Raw genomic sequence first — 19,557 nt, 5'->3', positions numbered from 1 at the left:
TGGATAACTTTATTCATCCCGTATTCGGGAAATTTCGTTGTCACAGTAGCAAGCGGGTGAGGATGCAGAAATAGGAAAGGCATTTTAGACATAAATATATAGGTAATAAGTGGGTTAATAAATAAATACATGAATAAATATATAAATAAATAAGCGTGTTGCTGATATATATATATATATATATATATATATATATATATATATATATATATATATATATATATATATATATATATATATGTATATATACACATACACAGAAAAGCACACATACATACATATAGATGTCAGTGGTGGTCGGTGCATTTTCTCGTAGCGCCTTCAACGTATCAATCCAACCCTCAAAAACTATTTTATGGGTATAAAACCTCTACTGCAGCTAGAGCTGCGACACAAAAAATATTCAATAAATCAATGCACAAAAATTGGGTAAAATCCACTTCCTAGCAGCATTTCACTATTAAATACAAATACTGGAGCTTTTCAGACAATAAAACCAGGCCAGGGGGGCGATTTTCCAGGGAAAAGACAGCAATGAACGTCAATGCCGTACGGGCAAACATTGCCCGAAAATGGGGTAAAATCCAGCCGAAAACAGCATTTATTGATTAAATACAAATACTGGAGCTTTTTAGACATCAGAACCGGGCCCGGAGTATCATTTCCCCGGTAAAAAGACAGCGATGAACGTCGATACGTCCATACGTGAAATGACAAAAATGCACTAAAATGAGGTAAATTCCACTTCCTAGCAACATTTATTGATTGCATACAAATACTGGAGCTTGTGAGACATTACAACCAGGCCAGGGGGGTGATTTCCTCGGGAAAAGACAGCGATGGACGTCAATGGCGAAACGGCAAAAATTAAACTGGGGTAAAATCCACAACCTAGCAGCATTTAGTGATTAAATACAAACACTGGAGCTTAAATACAAACACTGGAGCTTTTCAGATATCAGAACCGGGCCCACAATTGAAATATTATTTAGGAATATAGTCATATTCTACTCACCAAAAATTATTTTTAACTGTACACAATATCCATCCTCCTTTCGTTCTTCCTTCTTTCCTATCGCCATCGAAGCTAATGATGAAAGTCGAGCCTGTCCTGTCATATTTCCGGCATAGTCCGATTTGAAAATGGCTTTAAATCAACACAACAATATATTTGCTTGTGCAGCTAAGTTAGCGCACTGAAAGTGGCGCGCACACACCATTTTCCCGGCTGTAACAGGCTTGCTAGCTTTGGAGTTGACCACCCTTTCTTAATCATGTCCATTTTTTCTGGAAAAGTCCGTCTGGAAAATAGCTTTGTGAGCAAATCTGCAATAGATTCCATTTGTTTTTGCCTCTGTTTTTGCTGTGAGTCGGCCATTGTGGGTGGAGTTTGCAATCTCTGGCTGCCTCACTATGGCTTTGGCCCGCCTACTAGCCAATCATAGTTGGTGAAAGCAATGACGTATCCCAGCCAGCAAAATGCTAATGCGTATGAAAAAGCATTGTGGGGTTGCCAACCCGAAATCTGATTGGTTAAAAGCAACAGTCTAGTTTAATGCAGCAGAGCCCGCAGACCTGATTGTGAAGGCTTTGAGGCAGATCTGATCTGGCAACAAATAATGGCTGAAATGTGATTGGTTAAATGCTTCAATATGAAAACACACATCTGGAAGCAGTGCAACCAGGGGGAAAAGCAATAAAAGGAAGCTAACAGACCATTTGGAATAATAAGTATTGATGGACAAAATATAATATGATTCAGATATTTCTTTGGCCAGCAGAGAAGGCCTTGAAGGCCCGCCACTGATAGATGTACATGCATGCATACGGTAGGTCTTAACACAGCCATTTTTTGTTAGAGCCTGACAGCTAATGGGAGGAAGGATCTGCGGAAGTGCTCCTTCCTGCAATGAGGGTGCAGCAGTCTATTGCTGAAAGAGCTTCGGAGAGACTCCACAGACTCATGCAGGGGCTGGGAGATGCTGTCCATGATGGACATCATCCTGGTCAGCATCCTCCGCTCTCCCACTTCCTCCACAAAGTCCAAAAGACAGCCCAGAACAGAGCTGGCCCTCCTGATCAGCTTATTCAGCCTGTTCCTGTCCCTCTCTGTGCTACCGCATCCCCAACAGACCACTGCATAAAACACTGTAGATGCCACCACAGTGTCGTAGAAAGTCCTCAGCTGTGTCCTGCACACTCCAAAGGACCGTAGACTCCTCAGTAGTTAGAGGTGCCTCTGGCCCCTTTTGTACATGGCATCTATGTTTGTGGACCAGTCTAGTTTGTTGTTGAGGTGAAGACCCAGGTACTTCAAATTTTCCACGAGTTCAATGTCTGTACCCTGGATATTCACCTGAGTGGTCTGTTGAGGATTCCTCCGAAAGTCGATGACCATTTCCTTTGTCTTACTGGTGTTGATGTAGAGGTGGTTTTGCCTACACCAGTCAACAAAGGCTGTGATGACTCCCCTGTACTCCAGGTCGTTCCCGTCCGTCACTCGTCCAACAATAGCGGTGTCGTCAGAGAACTTCTGGAGGTGGCATGTGTCTGTATTATGTTTGAAGTCTGATGTGTAGAGGGAGAAGAGGAGTGGGGAGAGCACTGTGCCTTGTGGGGCCCCCGTGCTGCAAGCTACCACATCAGACGTACAGTCCTGGAGTCTCACCTATGAGAGGAAGTCGATGATCCATGCGGCTAGGTGGTTCCTTACTCCAGCCTCTTTCAGTTTCCCTCTCAGTAGGACCGGCTGAATGGTGTTAAACGCACTGGAGAGGTCAAAAAACATCATTCTCACCGTGCTTCCCGTGTTCTCCAGGTGTGAAAGAGACCTGTGCATCAGGTAGGTAGGTAGGCAGGACTGAATCTGTTAAAGAACTGATTCAGTTCATTGGCCCACTGCCTGTCCCCGGACTCCGGGTCTCTCTCACTGTTGCCTCCATGGCCCGAAATGGACTCAATGAACGAGGAGCAAGGTAACGTGGCTGCATGGTAAGGGAATTTACACAGACGATCCGACAATGACACTTAACTCAGTGCGGTTTAAATACACAAATCAGAGACTAATTACGAATCACGCGCAGCTGCGCGAACACAACGGCATGGCAGGAGGGACAAACGAGAGTGGGAAAAAAATAGCAGGCTGCTCCTGACATGGTGGAGGTGGATTGTGAGTGTGAATGGTCACCTGTCTCTGTATGTGCCCTATAGCTGACTGCCAACCAGTCTGGGGTGTAGTCAGCCTTTTCCGCGAAGTCAGCTGGAAAAGGCTCCAGCAATCCCCGCAACCCTTACAATTATCCATAGTATGGAAGATGAATAAATGAATTCCTATTAGATATTAGAGATATTCTAAAATGTAGGGTATCATAAGGAGAGGGAGCGAGCCCCACATACTCAGTTCAAGGGACATATATTTATATCACTCTAAAACAAGGATCTGCGATCGGCTGGCCACCGATTTAGGGTGTCCCCCGCCTCTGGCCCGAAGACAGTTGGGATTGGCTCCCGCACTTCCTGCAACACTAATGAGGATAAAGCGGTTCAGAAAATGAGATGAGAGAAAACAAGGGTGGGCAACCTATTCCATGAAGGGCCGCAGTGGGTGTAGGTTTTCATTCCAACCCATAAAGACGACACCTTTTCACCAATCTGGTGTCCAACAAGTGCAATCAGTGGATTACAGTCAGGTGCTTCTTTTTTCAGCATAAACCCCATTGGTTAAACTTTCTGAACTGGATAGGTTGGAACAAAAACCTGCACCCACAGCGACCCTTGAGGACCGGTTTGCCCACCCCTGCTCTAAAATCTCTCCTTTTCAACACATGTATAGATTGTGATCTTTGCAATGCATGCAGTTCAACATACAATAGAAATGACTACAATAAATTCAAAATATCAAATTCTGCACATTTGTTTTCTACTTTCTTCATCAGAAACCTGTCGAAAAACCCAATGCTAACTGTACTGCCATGGCAGATTTTTGAAAACCTTCAACTCGAGGAACTGTAAGTTAACACAGTTATTCAGACAGCAGATGGGAATGAAGTGGCTTGCATGTCTTCCCTTCATACCAGAGGTTCTGAATTGCATTTTTTTGGTACATTTAATTTTTTACTGTGACTGCTGGGTGACAGTTGAAGCTTGCCACTAGTGTGGACTGAAAGGGTTTGTCTAAACTAATACTATTCCGTGAACTACCAAATTGTGAAATGACTGTATTTTATGGGTATTTTTTACAGTGACATATTGAAGGAAAAGCCTGTAAAATAAAAAAAATATTTAGTGTACATTGAACTTTGGAGTACCTCACATAAATGTTACAGATTAAAGTACTGTATAGTGAGCAGTTAGCGACATCTAGTGGTTCATCATTGTAGCACGTTCTCAGTTCTACCCATAATGCTACGCGCTGTTGTTTGTATTGAATTCAATAAAGACACGATTCGAAACATGGTGTCAGAAGTGGCTGGCTAAAACTAGAAGCAATGGCAAACAATGTGATTCCGGCACCGGAGGGCATGCAAATGTCCGGGGATTTGGCAAAGAACTGGGACATTTTTCGTGCTGAATTTGAGGACTTTATGTTAGCCACAGGGCTAAATGAGAAACCTGAGGAGGCGTAAGCTGCCTCCCTGAGACGGCTAATGGGTAAAGAGTGTCGCCACGTCTATATGCAAAATGTGGTATTGACGGAGGATCAAAGGAAAGACCCAACTGCCATCTTAAATGCGTTGGGGGAGTATTTTAAACCTGCAAGAAATTTAATTTATGAGACATATGTTCGGTTGCTACAAACAAGAGACCGATGAGCCGATAAGCAGTTTTTAACAAGGCTAAAGGAAAGAGCTACATTGTGTGATTACCGTGGGTTAAAGGATGAGATGATTCGTGACAGGCTCGTGCTCGCGGTTGCAAGTGAGGACACTCGAAGGTGCTTGCTGCGTGAGCGAGACCTCATGTTGCCAGCGGCAGTCGAAATATGTCAGCTTGTCGAGCTGACTGAGAAACGCATGGAAACCATGGAGAGCCCGCAGTACAAGTGGCCAGTGTGAATGCAGCAGAGAGACAGACTGAGAGGTATAGAATGCTGGACAAGAGAAGAGAGCAGTTGGCTTGCAAATACTGTGGAAACAGCCACAAGCGTGGCAGGGAACAATGCCCAGCCTACGCTAAGGCATGTCAGGCATGTGGCGTCGCAAATCATTTTGCCAAGGTATGCCAGGCTAGTAACAGGACCAAGAAAGTAAATGTGCTGGAAGCTGTAGAGCAAGAGGGCAGAGATGAAGACGGAGATGTGGATAATATGTTCATGACCACAGAATGCATCATCACAGTGAATTCAAAAGGTAGGAAATGGTTTGTGCACCTGCGATTGAACAAGAAAAGGCAAGCATGCCAGCTAGACACCGGTGCCACTTGTAACGTCATGAGCAGTAGGACCAAAGAGAAGTTGTCGCCGGGTACAGCTCTACACCCAAGCTCAACTAGGCTGAGACTTTACTCAGGTGAAACTATGCTATCACAAGGGAGATTCCACACAGAATGCGTCATTAAAGGAGAAAAGCATGAGCTGGTGTTTGAGGTGGTGGAAACGCATCAAGAGCCCCTCCTCTCTAGGGCCACATGTGAGCGCCTGGGCCTATTGACATTCACAATTCCCGAGGACCTGAACAAAGTAGAGGGAGGAGAAGGCATGCCCCTCACTAAAGAGCAGCTGACGTCTTCAATGACCCTGTCGAGTCAGTCCCAGGTGAAATACACCTTGAGCTCGATCCAAATATACCCCCAGTACAGTGCCCACCACGGAATGTTCCTGTAGCATTAAGGGAAAGGGTCAAGGACAAACTAGACAGACACATCAGAGCAGGCAATGTCGTACCAGTGAGCGAACCTACAGCATGGATAAGTAATATGGTAACAGTCGTAAAACCGGAAAAAATAAGACTGTATCGACCCTAAACCCTTAAACCTAGCACAGCTGAGGTCTCACTATCACATGCCAACATTTGAAGATGTACTGTACAAGCTACCCAAGGCTCAAATATTTACATTGGGCGATGCCCGCGACGCTTTCCTACAGTGCAGACTAGTTGAGGAAAGCAGTCGCTTGACGACATTTTGGACGCCGTGGGGCCGCATGAGGTGGGTCAAGCTGCCATTCTGTGTTTCGGTAGCACCGGAGATCTACCAACGCAAACAGCACAAACTTCTAGCGGGCCTAGCTGGCATCGAACCAATAGTCGATGACATCCTGGTTGTTGGGTGTGGCGACACAGAGGCAGACGCTGTACGGGACCATGACAACAACCTGCGCACTCTCATGGAGCGGTGCAGAGCTGTGAAGTTGAGACTGAGTGAGCGAAAGCTGCAATTCAAACTTCAATCGGTTCACTTCCACGGGCACATACTGTCGTCAGACGGACTGAAGATAGACCCAGAGAAAACACGAGCTGTGGTGGAGATGGCGACTCCCACAGATGCAAAGGCTGTGCAACGCTTCATCCGGTTTGTGACCTAACTCGCCAAATTCCTCCCAAAGCTCTGAGGTGTGTTAACCACTCCGCAGACTCTTGGATAAAGATACAGAATGGCACTGGCTGGCCAAACATGAGGACGCAGTAAATGAGATAAAGCGGCTGGTCTCCAACACACCTGTTCTCTGATACTATGACGTCACAAAACCTGTTACCATCCAGAGTGGTGCCAGCATGAGTGGGCTTGGATGCTGCTTGCTGCAAGGTAGACAGCCGGTGGCTTTCGCCTCGAGAGCCCTAACACAAACTGAACAAAATTATGCTCAAATCGAGAAAGAGTGTCTGAGCATAGTTTTTGCGTACCAAAGATTCCACCAGTACTTATATGGCAGGGAAATGGTCACAGCAGAAACGGACCACAAACCGCTGATCACCATATTCAAAAAGCCCCTCCTGAGTGCGCCAAAACGTCTCCAAGGAATGTTAATGCAACTGCAGTGCTACAACCTGGATGTGGTGTATAAGCCTGGGCCATAAATGTATGTTAGTGACACGCTGAGCCGCGCTGTGCTGCCACGCATAGCAACAGACACTCCACTTGTGCGCCACACTGTGTTTTTAGCCCAGGCAGAGTATGCGCAGCTGGACCAAGCCCAGCACTTGAATGACACTACCTTCCGATTCCAGCAGATAGTGCAGCATACGGAAACGGATGAGATACTCCAGGAGCTGAAGAAGGTAATCCTGCACGGGTGGCCTGATTTCAAGGAGGACACACTGCTGGCAGTGCGAGACTACTGGCCATTCCGAGATGAATTGAATGTGCAGAATGGAGTGGTATACAGAGGGCAGTGCATCATTATCCCAAAGGCCCCCAGGGTAGAGCTGCTCAAGAGGATACACTCGAGCCATATTGGTGGCGAGGCCTGTTATAGACGGACCAGGGATACCCTCTTCTGGCCAAGCATGAGAGCTGAAATCAAAGATTTTGTAGCTAACTGTTCCGCATGCAATGTGTACGCAAGGGTTAAGCAAAAGGAATCCATGATGTCACATGAGATACCCATGCGTCCATGGCAGACGGTGCGCATGGACATATACGCATATGCGGGCAAAGACTTTCTCATTCTTGTAGACCACTACTCGGATTTCTGGGAAATTGACCAGCTGCCTGACCTATCCTCCAACACGCTGATCACGCGCTGCAGAGCCCAATTTGCGCGTCATGGACAACCGTACAATAATAATAATAATAATAATAATCGGACATAGGCCCTGTCGTCATTATCACAACACGAAAGGTAAGCGCGAGGAAAGCGACCTGTATCCTCAACAGCGGAATGACAAATTACAAGTCCGTAACTTACACTTATTAGGTCTTTTGCCGATTAAATGTAGCTTATGGAGAAGCACCATCAATTTCGTCACACGCAACAAGGCCCCAAATTGAACATTTTAGAAAGTTTGCTTTAAGCTAAGGTTTTACCCATGTCACGTCGTCGCCCCACCATCCGAATTCAAAAGGCAAAGCCGAAGCGGCTGTAAAGATAGTCAAATCGCTCTGTAAGCGGGCGAAAGCACCCATAATGCTACGCGCTGTTGTTTGTATTGAATTCAATAAAGACACGATTCAAAACAATAATGTTCAATCATTTCAAATACTGGTGGTTAATACTGATCATTTTTCTTCCTGCAAATTTGCACTTTTAGAGTGTTTTTTTTCTTATTTTATTGTGCTTAACCTAAAATGCTTATACAATGATCACATTTCAATTTAGCATCTTGCTATGCATTGGCATATAATTTTATGTCACAGGATTGTTAACTGCGTATACAAGAAAAACAAAAACAAAACAAGAATTTTGAAAAACGACATTGGTGCTTCTCCTTATCATATTAATTGTTTCCTTTGTGGCTTTCGTAACCTGGATTTTTTGTGAGGCATATTTTAAATTGAGATAGTACCATAATTAGTTCCACGGTCTTTAATAGCACCACCCAAATCATTTAAAAAAGTATACAAATTGTGTATAAAATATGTATGCATATGTATGTATGTATGCAAATGTATGTATGTCTTTATGTATGACAATTTATGTATGCAAATGTATGAATGTATGTACAGTTGTGGTCAAAAGTTTACATACACTTGTGAAGAACATAATGTCATGGCTCTCTTGAGTTTCCAGTTATTTCTACAACTCAGATTTTTCTCTGATAGTGATTGGAACAGATACTTCTTTGTCACAAAAACATTCATGAAGTTTGGTTCTTTTATGACTTTATTATGAGTGAACAGAAAAAAAGTGATCAAATCTGCTGGGTCAAAAATATACATACAGCAGCCCAAATATTTGGTAACATGTTCCTTGGCCATTTTCACTTCAATTAGGCGCTTTTGGTAGCCGTTCACAAGCTTCTGGCAAGCTTCTGGTTGAATCTTTGACCACTCCTCTTGACAGAATTGGTGCAGTTCAGTTAAATTTGATGGCTTTCTGACATGTACTTGTTTCTTCAGCATTGTCCACAAGTTCTCAATGGGGTTTAAGTCAGGACTTTGGGAAGGCCATTCGAAAACCTTAATTCTAGCCTGATTTAGCCATTCCATTACCACTTTTGATGTGTGTTTGGGGTCATTGTCCTGTTGGAACACCAAACTGCGCCCAAGACCCAACCTTCAGGCTGATAACTTTCGGTTATCTTGAAGAATTTGAAGGTAATCCTTCTTCTTCATTATCCCATTTACTCTCTGATAAGCACCAGTTCCATTGGCAGATAACAGCCCCACAGCATAATACTACCACCACCGTGCTTGACGGTAGGCATGGTGTACTTGGGGTTAAAGGCCTCACCTTTTCTCCTCCAAACATATTGCTGGGCATTGTGGCCAAACAGCTCGATTTTTGTTTCGTCTGACCACAGAACTTTCCTACAGAAGGTTTTATCTTTGTTCATGTGATCAGCAGCAAACTTCAGCCGAGCCTTAAGGTGCCGCTTTTGGAGCAAGGGCTTCCTTCTTGCACGGCAGCCTCTCAGTCCATGAAGATGCAAAACACGCTTCACTGTGGACACTGACACCTGTGTTCCAGCAGCTTCTAATTCTTGGCAGATCTGCTTTTTGGTGATTCTCGGTTGAATCTTCACCCTCCTGACCAATTTTCTCTCAGCAGCAGGTGATAGCTTGCGTTTTCTTCCTGATCGTGGCAGTGACAAAACAGTGCCATGCTGTTTATACTTACAAACAATTGTTTGCACTGTTGCTCTTGGGACCTGCAGCTGCTTTGAAATGGCTCCAACTTACTTTCCTGACTTGTTCAAGTCAAGGATTCGCTTTTTCAGATCCTTGCTGAGCTCCTTTGACTTTCCCATTGTAGCGTTTGTGGGCGTTTGCATCCAATGAGCCCTATTTAAATGGACTCAGAGAAGTCACCAGCTGTAGTTACTCATAATCAGTCGCAAGAAGTTAAGAGGCCTATGAAGCTCATTTCACTAACACAACTTTCTAAGTCACCAAAATGGCTAATTCGTGTTGCTGTATGTATATTTTTGACCCAGCAGATTTGATCACGTTTTCTGTTAACCCATAATAAAGTCATAAAAGAACCAAACTTCATGAATGTTTTTTGTGACAAAGAAGTATATGTTCCAATCACTCTAACAGAAAAATCAGAGTCATAGAAATAACTGGAAACTCAAGAGAGCCAAGAAATTATGTTCTTCACAAGTGTATGTAAACTTTTGACCACAACTGTATGTATGCAAATCTATGTATGTTTGTATGCAAATTTATGTATGTATGTGTCTGTATGCAAATCTATGTATGTATGTATGTATGCAAATGTATGTATGCATGTATGTAAATGTATGTATGTATGTATGTATGCAAATGTATGTACGCATGTATGTAAATGTATGTATGTAAATGTTTGTATGTATGTATGTGTCTGTATGCAAATATATGTATATATATGTGTCTGTATGCAAATGTATGTATGCATGTATGCAAATGTATGTATGCATGTATGCAAATGTATGGCTGTCGAAGAGTTCTCCACTCGTTACCTGTATTAATAACATCTGTTTTAATTCATTATCGGTATGAAAGACACCTGTCCTCAGACTCTCACACTCCAAACTCCACTATGCCCAAGACCAAAGAGCTGTCAAAGGACACCAGAGACAAGATTGTAGACCTGCACCAGGCTGGGAAGACTGAATCTGCATTAGGTAAAACGCTTGGTGTAAAGAAATCAACTGTGGGAGCAATTATTAGAAAATGGAAGACATACAAGACCATTGATAATCTCCCTCGATCTGGGGCTCCATGCAAGATCTCACCCCGTGGTGTCAAAATGATAACAAGAACAGTGAGCAAAAATCCCAGAACCACACGGGGGATCAAGTGAATGACCTACAGAGAGCTGGGACCACAGTAACAAATGCTACTATCAGTAACACAATTTGCCGCCAGGGACTCAAATCCTGCACTGCCAGACGTGTCCCCCTGCTCAAGCCAGCACATATCCAGGCCCATCTGCATTTTGCTAGAGAGATTCGGATGATCCAGGAGAGGACTGGGAGAATGTGTTGTGGTCAGATGAAACCAAAATAGAACTTTTTGGTAGAAACACAGGTTCTCGTGGTTGGAGGAGAAATAATACTGAATTGCATCCGAAGAACACCATACCACTGTGAAGCATGGGGGTGGAAACATCATGGTTTGGGGCTTTTTTTCTGCAAAGGGACCAGGACGACTGATCTGTGTAAAGGAGAGAATGAATGGGGCCATGTATCGAAAGATTTTGAGTGAAAATCTCCTTCCATCAGCAAGGACAGAAAATCTGTGGAGGGAGTTGAAAGTCCGTGTTGCCCAATGACAGTCCCAAAACATCACTGCTCTAGAGGAGATCTACGTGGAGGAATGGGTAAAAATACCAGCAACAGTGTGTGAAAAGCTTGTGAAGAGTTACAGAAAACGTTTGGCCTCCGTTATTGCCAACAAAGGGTACATAACAAAGTATTGAGATGAATTTTTGGTATTGACCAAATACTCATTTTCCACTCTAATTTTGAATTTTTTTTTTTTTAAATCAAACAATGCAATTTTAATTTTTTTCCCTCCACATTCTGTCTCTCATGGTGGAGGTTTACCTATGTTGACAATTACAGGCCTCTCTAATCTTTTCAAGTAGGATAACATGCACAATTGGTGGTTGACTAAATACTTATTGGCCCCACTGTATGAAGGGGAAATTTAGTGTTCAACCAGCCTACCCTGCATCATTTTGGAATATGGGAGGAAACTGGAGTACACGAAGGAAACCCACAAAAGTCCAGGGAGAACATACAAACTCCCACACAATGAGGACCGATCTGGAAAGGAAACCTCGACCCCAGAATTGTGAGGCTAACGCGCTAACCATTCGGCCGCCAGGCGGCCGTTCATGTTTTTATTATTATTATATTGACTAAATACATATTTGCCCTACTGTTTGTATGCAAGCATGCATGCATGAAGCCAATACAGCTTATAAATAAACAGGACTGTTCATACAGAATTACAAAGACAATGAATCATTGACGAACTAACAGGTGTGATGTCTGTTTTTTGTTTGTTTGTTTTTGACTTTTGACTGTTACCTTTTGCCAATGTTTTTTTTCATAATGACAGACATTTAGAAGACACTATCTTTGATTGTGGGTGTGATATTCGTTGGCTGCAACTAGCGCAACAAAGAGGAGATGCAGGTCTAAGTATTCAACAATTATACTGCTACAATGGCTCAGAGAAGATACTACTACAAGAAATGCAAATAAACAAATGCGGTAAGTTTGCTTATAGTACTGCTCAACTTTATTGGTGTCCCTTCATTGTTTGGGTGAATTCTCATATATCTTCAGAAATAAGTGGAAACTTACAAATCTATAAAATCAATATTTTTATTATTTTTCAGTTAGTTATTCACAATAATGAATTTGAAATTTGTGGTGCTAATAATGTTGAGCAGAGCTCTGTACATTTTATCTATTACAAGTAGGGGGCCTGACTTTGCCGGTTCCACCTGTTTGTTGAGAACAAAAAGACAATTGTTGCGCTATTTAAAAAAATATCTTTTGAAAAATGGGTTAAATGAGAAAGAACATTTTCAGTTACACGCTTGCGGGCCCCACAGCTAATATTGCCCATGCTAAGTCCACACTCTCAGTAATAGGCATCTGAGCATGGTCGGGGCTATGTAACCATGATATAGATGCAGAATCATGAGCTACCGACAAGGTGAAAGCCTCGCCAAGACTTTGGAATGCAGAAGATTGTGCTGCCATCTTAGTGCGCATCAATTGTTTACGCCTTTCCCAACTTGATACAAAATGAGAACTCTTTTTTTGGCATAAATGGTGAAAATGACGGTGAAAACGCATGTAAAGTATGCAAAAAAGAAATGTATCATATATGCAGAAGCAGGACTATGCCTTTTAGGAAAAATTAAGGTAAAAGTGACGGTCAATTTCAAAAGAAAGGCTGACAAATTTTACCTATTTGAGCGATGTTTTGGTGTTATTTTTGGTAAAACCTTGTAAACCAAAGTGAAAATATGATGAAAATAAATAATCACACAATAGCGGTGCTGTTGCGTAGTTCATGCAACTAACTTAAACCACCCCAAGAGAGCAGCAAGCTAACATATTTCAGGTCAGGCATAAGAATGATCAGCATCGATAATACTTTCGAATGCTCAAAGCTTGAGTTTACACACTTAGAGAAGGTAAATAAATGCAATCACTTGTCTATTAGGATTTGACAGCCGTTTCTGGCCACCATAATGTGAACTTTCTACGATGCAGGTTTTGAACAAATTTACCGTGAAAATGTTAACATAAAACATCCACCCATCCATAAATCACGCTTTATCTATTCCTGCTCCCCGAAACACTTTTTTTTTACCTGTCGTGACGGAAAGATTCGGCAAGATACAATGGTGCTGGACGCGCTGACCCAAGATGCCTTTCCATGTCATTTACAAACGTCACTTTGGGAAGAATTTCTGCCAGCGATTTTCCAGGTGCACACAAACAAATACACATCCATCCGTACATCACACTTTATAAGGATTAAAGAAATTAGATAAAGCGTGATTTATGGATGGGTGGATGTTTTATAACTTCCGTCACAACAGAAAAAAAAAAGGATTCCGGGGAGTACCTAGAATCTCGCCGGCGGACCAATCAGCCACCCGGTGCGATTAGGGCACATCATGCAAAAACAACGATTCATACATCAACTCTGCTTCCAAATAAAAGTTGTGTTTACACACTTGGAGAAGGTGAAGAAATTAAATCATCTATTAGGATCCGACAGTCGTTTCTGGCCACCATAAAAATTTCAATTCTTTACGTTGCACGGTTTGGACAAACGTAGCGAGAGAATCTTAACATGGACACACACTTACACTCACACACCCATAAATCACGCTTCATAAGGATTATAGACTATACCTCATCTTTTCTCTGCAATGAGGCACCAAGCACAGTAAAACATTGCAAGACAATTTATGGCAGGGGTGGGCAAACCGGTCCTCGAGGGCTGCTGTAAGTACAGGTTTTTGTTCCAACCGATCCAGCACAGACACATTGACCAATGAGATTTCTGCAGAAAACAAGAAGCACCTGACTGCAATCCACTGATTGCACCTGTAGGACACCAGATTGGTGAAAAGTTGTCCTCTTTATCGTCTGGAATGAAAACCTGCACTCGCTGCTGCCCTTTGTGGAATAGTTTGCCCACCCCTGATTTATGGTAATGTACTAACAAAATTATGCATGCACTCCCAGTACTTCCCACCTGGTTCCTGGACACTAAATGTAAAATTTAATGTTTGGTAAATAATACATGGTCTAATACACATCACTCTTTTCAAGACCTTCCAGATATCACCGTGAGCAACAGCAACCTCACAGTTGAAGAGGGTGGCAGTGTAACTACCACATGTAATGGCTCTGGATCACCGTTACCTGAAGTGACCTGGCGTGTTCCAGATTTACACTTGGCGGATCCGCAAGAGGTAGGGAAATAGACAAAGATCTAAAATTATGGAAAATGTGTATTGTAAATTTGACACAGAATTTTTTTAACTAAAACTGCATTTTTAGATGGAAAAAAATGCCAAGTATATAAAATATCGCTAGCTCCAAAGTCATGATAGAACAGAGCCTGTCTTCAGGTTGTAGTGCTGTGATAGGGGGGCACAAAGAGTCCAATCAGCAGAGGGATGGTGTATTTCAGGGGAGGTAGTAATTTTTAAATGCAGATTAAGAACAACATTAATACATTTGAGGAAATTCCACCAAATAGACACTGACAGTGCTCAGATGATGTAGCGGTCCGTCGGAAACCAGGTTTTCACTGATGTCCATAGATTGCCTGTTATGATTTCCTCAACCTACAGTGCTTCAACTTTGTGATGCCGGTGTCTTGTCATAAATTCCATAGTTTCTGCTTAGCTGGTAGTGCTTGTCTGTGTTTTTCCGCCAGAGCTATCTTGATCTTTTTGCTTTCGATTTTTCACATTATGGACTCAAAGCAGAAATTTGTGTCTTCTAGGCTCAGCCATTCATTCACTTTCCATTCCTTTTGTCCTCATAAGGGTTACGGGTGTGCTGGAGGCTATGCCAGCCAACAATGGGCAACAGACTGGAGAAAACCTACGCAGGCACGGGGAGAACATGCAGACTCTACACAGGAATGTTGTAACCCACCAGTGATTTGAACCCTCGATCTCAGTACTGTGAGGCTGATGCGCTTACCACTGTCCTGTCTAGATTTAGGCAAATGAATAACAATTACCATGGAAACAATCGAAAAAGAATGGAGAAAGGAGAGATACTAACATACATTGGAAGAGATATGCTGCAATCAGATGTTAAAGTCAAACAGTTGCACAAAAACACCTTTATATCGCAAATGCAGTTTTTGTGGTCACACAGACATTATTACACTGACATTGATTCATTTCTGAATCGCTTTATCATCACAAGGGTTGCCGGGAGTGGTGGAACCCACCCCAGCTGACTTCGGGCCACAGTCAGGGCACGAGCCGTTCGCAGAGCACGAGGAGACGGACAACCATTCACACTCACACTCATACCTATGGGCAATTTAGAGTGTCCAATCAGCCTGCCATGCATGTTTTTGGAATGTGGGAGGAAACCGGAGTACCTGGAGACCCCAGAGCTTTGAGGCCGACTCACTAACCACTTTCCCGCCAGGCCGCCATGTCACTGACAGTCAAAGTCAAACAACTTCCGTTTCAGGTAACCTAAAAATAAGGCTAGTAATGGAACAAATTGGGTTGAACGTATGGTTCATGCCGCAATGTTAATCTGTTGTGCGCTGTCTTTTACGAGCAGTTCCTTAACGCACTGCATGTCTGACTGGTGTGAAAGTGGAAGGGATAGGTGGAGGAGTTGGTGAGCGCCTTTTTTAGCATCAGCTACCTCATGAAGTAATCACATTTGGTTGCAAATAAACCTATGAAAACTCTAACTCTCCATCCACCCCTCAGCACGTTTGGTCCGTAAAGTACAGCCATACCTCTACTTACGAAATTAATTGGTTACAGAACTTTTTTATGCACACGTACATTTCCCTAAGACCCAACGGCGTCAGAAAGCCGCCCACTTTGTAGTAAATTTTAGACTTTTACGTGTACCCTATGTGTGTAATATATTCCCCTTTGACCCATGCACGTCAGAAAGCCATCAACTTTGTAGTACATTTTAGACTTTTTTTTAGTGAGGATAAAGTGGTTCAGAAAATGAATGTGTATGTGTAAATATGTAACGAGTTGCATTTATACTGTTTTTATCACTTAAAAAGGGGAATTACAATAATTAATAAAAGGAACATTTAGCCAAAGGTTGACCGGTATATAAGACACAATCTTGAAACATGCATAATGGTTGCTTTGAAACAGCCAATGAGAGCTCGGTAGAGTGTAGTGAGGTTCTAAAGTGAGAATCAATGCACCCACGACAATATTTTCAAAATAAAATAATGGATAAGGAAATCCATTTACATTTTGGGGGATTTCATAACTAGAATCTTTTTCCTAATTCAAGCCACCCATTTGCATGTAAAAAGCTTTCGTAACCTAAAAATTTCGTACCTCGAGGCATTCGTAAGTAGAGGTATGACTCTATCTTATTTTATCTTATTTTTCAGTTCAACATATTTATTTATACTAAGTATCTTGACGTACATTTTAACTTTATACGAATTACACGGAATTTGGTTATGATGCCAACGTAAGAACGAAGTCAGTCGCAACTCGAGGACTCCCTGTGTTTTGAAATAATTTATGAAAATAAGTTACAGGACCATGAAGTGTAACATTTCAAAATTCAGAGCAGACTTTAAACTGCACCTTTGCACCTCCAATTAGTGGCCAAATAAGACTTAGAAGTAAGCTCAAGACTAACAGACTGAGTTATAACACCAGCTCACTGGGCATTGATGCCCCTGAGAAAGTTCATCATATACATAATGGTGAAGCCAAATATAACAATGCAAAAAATGACAAAATCAAGTAGCCGGCACAGATAACACACCGGCCGCTTGCCCAAAGTCAGCTGAGACCTGGAACTGAAGCTGTAGCTGACGCTGTAACTATGACCTGTGAGAAAAGCTGCTTTAAAAAAAAAGATGCATGCATGTGTCTCCTTGATGATGAATTGATGATGGAAATAATATTGATGATGATGATGATGATGAGCATATTCTTCCTCCAGGTCAGAATCTACAAAAACAATACTGTTCGTTCAATTACAATCACTTTGATAAATGTCAGGAGAGGTTACAACAAATACCCTCTGACCTGCACCGCCACCAATGTCGTGGGCATGACCAACGTTTCCGTCCAAGTCAATGTTCACTGTAAGTTCCTGCCCACACATGCACACATACACAGTATGTAGAGGTGTAGATGAAAGGTCGATGGTTGGCAGCGGTGGGTTGAGTGGATGTTTTCTGAGCTTAGTCAACAGGCCCCGCTCTACCGCCTCCCTTCTGCTTCCTCTCCCGACGCCACTTTCTTCAGCCAAACCCGTTAAAAATCCACGGACATCGATAATCTCACAATCTCTTCCGGAATGTTGTGCGTGCGATGGAAGTCGGTAGAAATTGTAGTTTGCTTCTGGAACCGATGTTTAATAAGTAAATTCGGTTGTAGTTGATGTTAAAGTCCGGTATTGATGAACAACTTGCGCATAGACACACAAAAAAGGTGAAAAGTGTGCAAAAGTAGGGAGAGCTTGAACCCGTTGCTTGCTCATATGCCGCCATTTTGTCTAAATGTATCTTCTCCATTGGTTAGAATGAAAACCTGCACCCACCGGCCCTAAAGTACATTTTTGGAAACCCATGCCCAATGCAGACCATTTTGTACGGATCTGAGGGTGATCGGAATGCAGCTTGTGACTTGCAGACTTGTTGGGAGGATGCGTGTTGGACACAGGGCGAACAAGTCTATATTTTAAGGGATTAGTCAAAAAAATCATTCATTCATTTTCTGCAACACTTATCCTCACAAGGGTCGCGGGGGGCTGGAGCCTATCTCAGCTAAATATGGGCAGCACGGGGGGGTCACCCTGAATCGGTGGCCAGCCAATTGCAGGGCACAGGGATACAGACAACCACTTACGCCTACACTCATATCTAGGCGCAATTTAGAGTTTTAAAACAGCCTACTCTTCATGTTTTTGGGATCCGGGAGGAAAGCGGCATACCCGAATCAAACCGACGCAAGCCCAGCGAGAACATGCAACCTCCAGACAGTGAGGACTGACCTACCCTATCGAACCTCCGACCCAAGAACTGTGAGGCTGACGCAGTAACCACTCGGCCGCTGAGCCGCCTTAGTCAACTGTCAGATTCTCCTTTAGACATCCGCAAAAACATGCATAAATAAGGAATTACACCCTTCTGGATTTTCACACGCAAGGAGGAGGAACGTTGAGGACCACTCCTCAACGGCATTCAGCCCTTTTTTTCCTTTTGTCCATTTTTATCACGTTCGGAGGCCCTGATTACTTGGACATCCCAACTCTAAAGGGAGGGGTGGATTACACTATTGGGACATCAGAGTTTTCCAAACACTCCACAATCTCATCACTGTAGTCCGGAAGTGGCTAATTCCGGTCCTCGAGAGCCACTATCCGGTCTGTTTTCCAGATCTCCCTTCTCTACCACACCTGAATCAAATGATTAACTCATCAGCAATCTGTCCAGAAGCTTGATACCAATCCCAAATATTTGATTCAGGTGTGTTGGAAGGAGATATGGAAAACAGACTGGATATCGGCTCTTGAGGACCGGAGTTGGCCACCCCAGCTATAGTCAAAACAAGAGGCACAAGGACTCCAAGAGACCTTGGCACATCACGGTGTACTATTTACTTATTTGGCATTTTAAAATTATTATTATTACATCGTTTAAAATTTTCTCTCACGACAGGTCAATTTACTTACAATTGTGTTTTAATTTTGTTTAAATATGGATTAATAAATTACTGTAAAATATTAGGAGTGTAATGTAAAATGTCTTGTAAAAATAAAACAGGTAACCTCATATTATTGGTATTATTCAATGTATTGAAATCATTTGGACAAACTGTAGGTAAACCTCTCCTTGTTATAACTTATACATTTCCTATGTAATTTATGATGAAACTATGGGATTGGAAAACAATGGCAAAAGCAAGTCTTCTGTGTCAGTTAAAATTACATTTTCAAATTTCATTTTCGTAAAAACATGAACGGCCGCCTGGCGGCCGAATGGTTAGCACGTTAGCCTCACAATTCTGGGGTCGAGGTTTCCTTTCCAGATTGGTCCTCATTGTGTGGGAGTTTGTATGTTCTCCCTGGACTTTTGTGGGTTTCCTTCGGGTACTCCAGTTTCCTCCCATTTTCCAAAAAGATGCAGGGTAGGCTGGTTGACCACTCTAAATTTCCCCTTCATACAGTGGGGCCAATAAGTATTTAGTCAACCACCAATTGTGCACGTTATCCTACTTGAAAAGATTAGAGA

General features: G+C 42.7%; 1 protein-coding gene across 9 annotated transcripts in view; it reads left to right on the top strand.

The window, feature by feature from the left end:
* Positions 1 to 19,557, top strand: part of LOC144071656 (NT-3 growth factor receptor-like) — a 66,370-nt gene that overhangs the window by 11,212 nt on the left and 35,601 nt on the right. For 5 of the 9 annotated variants that reach the window (XM_077596935.1, XM_077596934.1, XM_077596932.1 and 2 more), the window contains exons 4-7: positions 3,936 to 4,007; positions 12,148 to 12,302; positions 14,394 to 14,536; positions 17,262 to 17,406. In XM_077596935.1, coding sequence (XP_077453061.1) covers positions 3,936 to 4,007; positions 12,148 to 12,302; positions 14,394 to 14,536; positions 17,262 to 17,406 — 515 coding nt within the window. Of the gene's footprint in view, positions 1 to 334; positions 4,008 to 4,339; positions 7,778 to 10,284; positions 12,303 to 14,393; positions 14,537 to 17,261; positions 17,407 to 19,557 lie in introns of those variants that run through there. The other 4 variants (XM_077596939.1, XM_077596937.1, XM_077596940.1 and 1 more) reach the window with 4 other exon arrangements.

This window comes from Stigmatopora argus, chromosome 3 (genome assembly GCF_051989625.1).
Source record: "Stigmatopora argus isolate UIUO_Sarg chromosome 3, RoL_Sarg_1.0, whole genome shotgun sequence".
Taxonomy (NCBI): domain Eukaryota; kingdom Metazoa; phylum Chordata; class Actinopteri; order Syngnathiformes; family Syngnathidae; genus Stigmatopora; species Stigmatopora argus.
The sequence above is the reverse complement of the archived record's forward strand: the minus strand, read 5'-3'. Positions and strand labels throughout refer to the sequence as shown.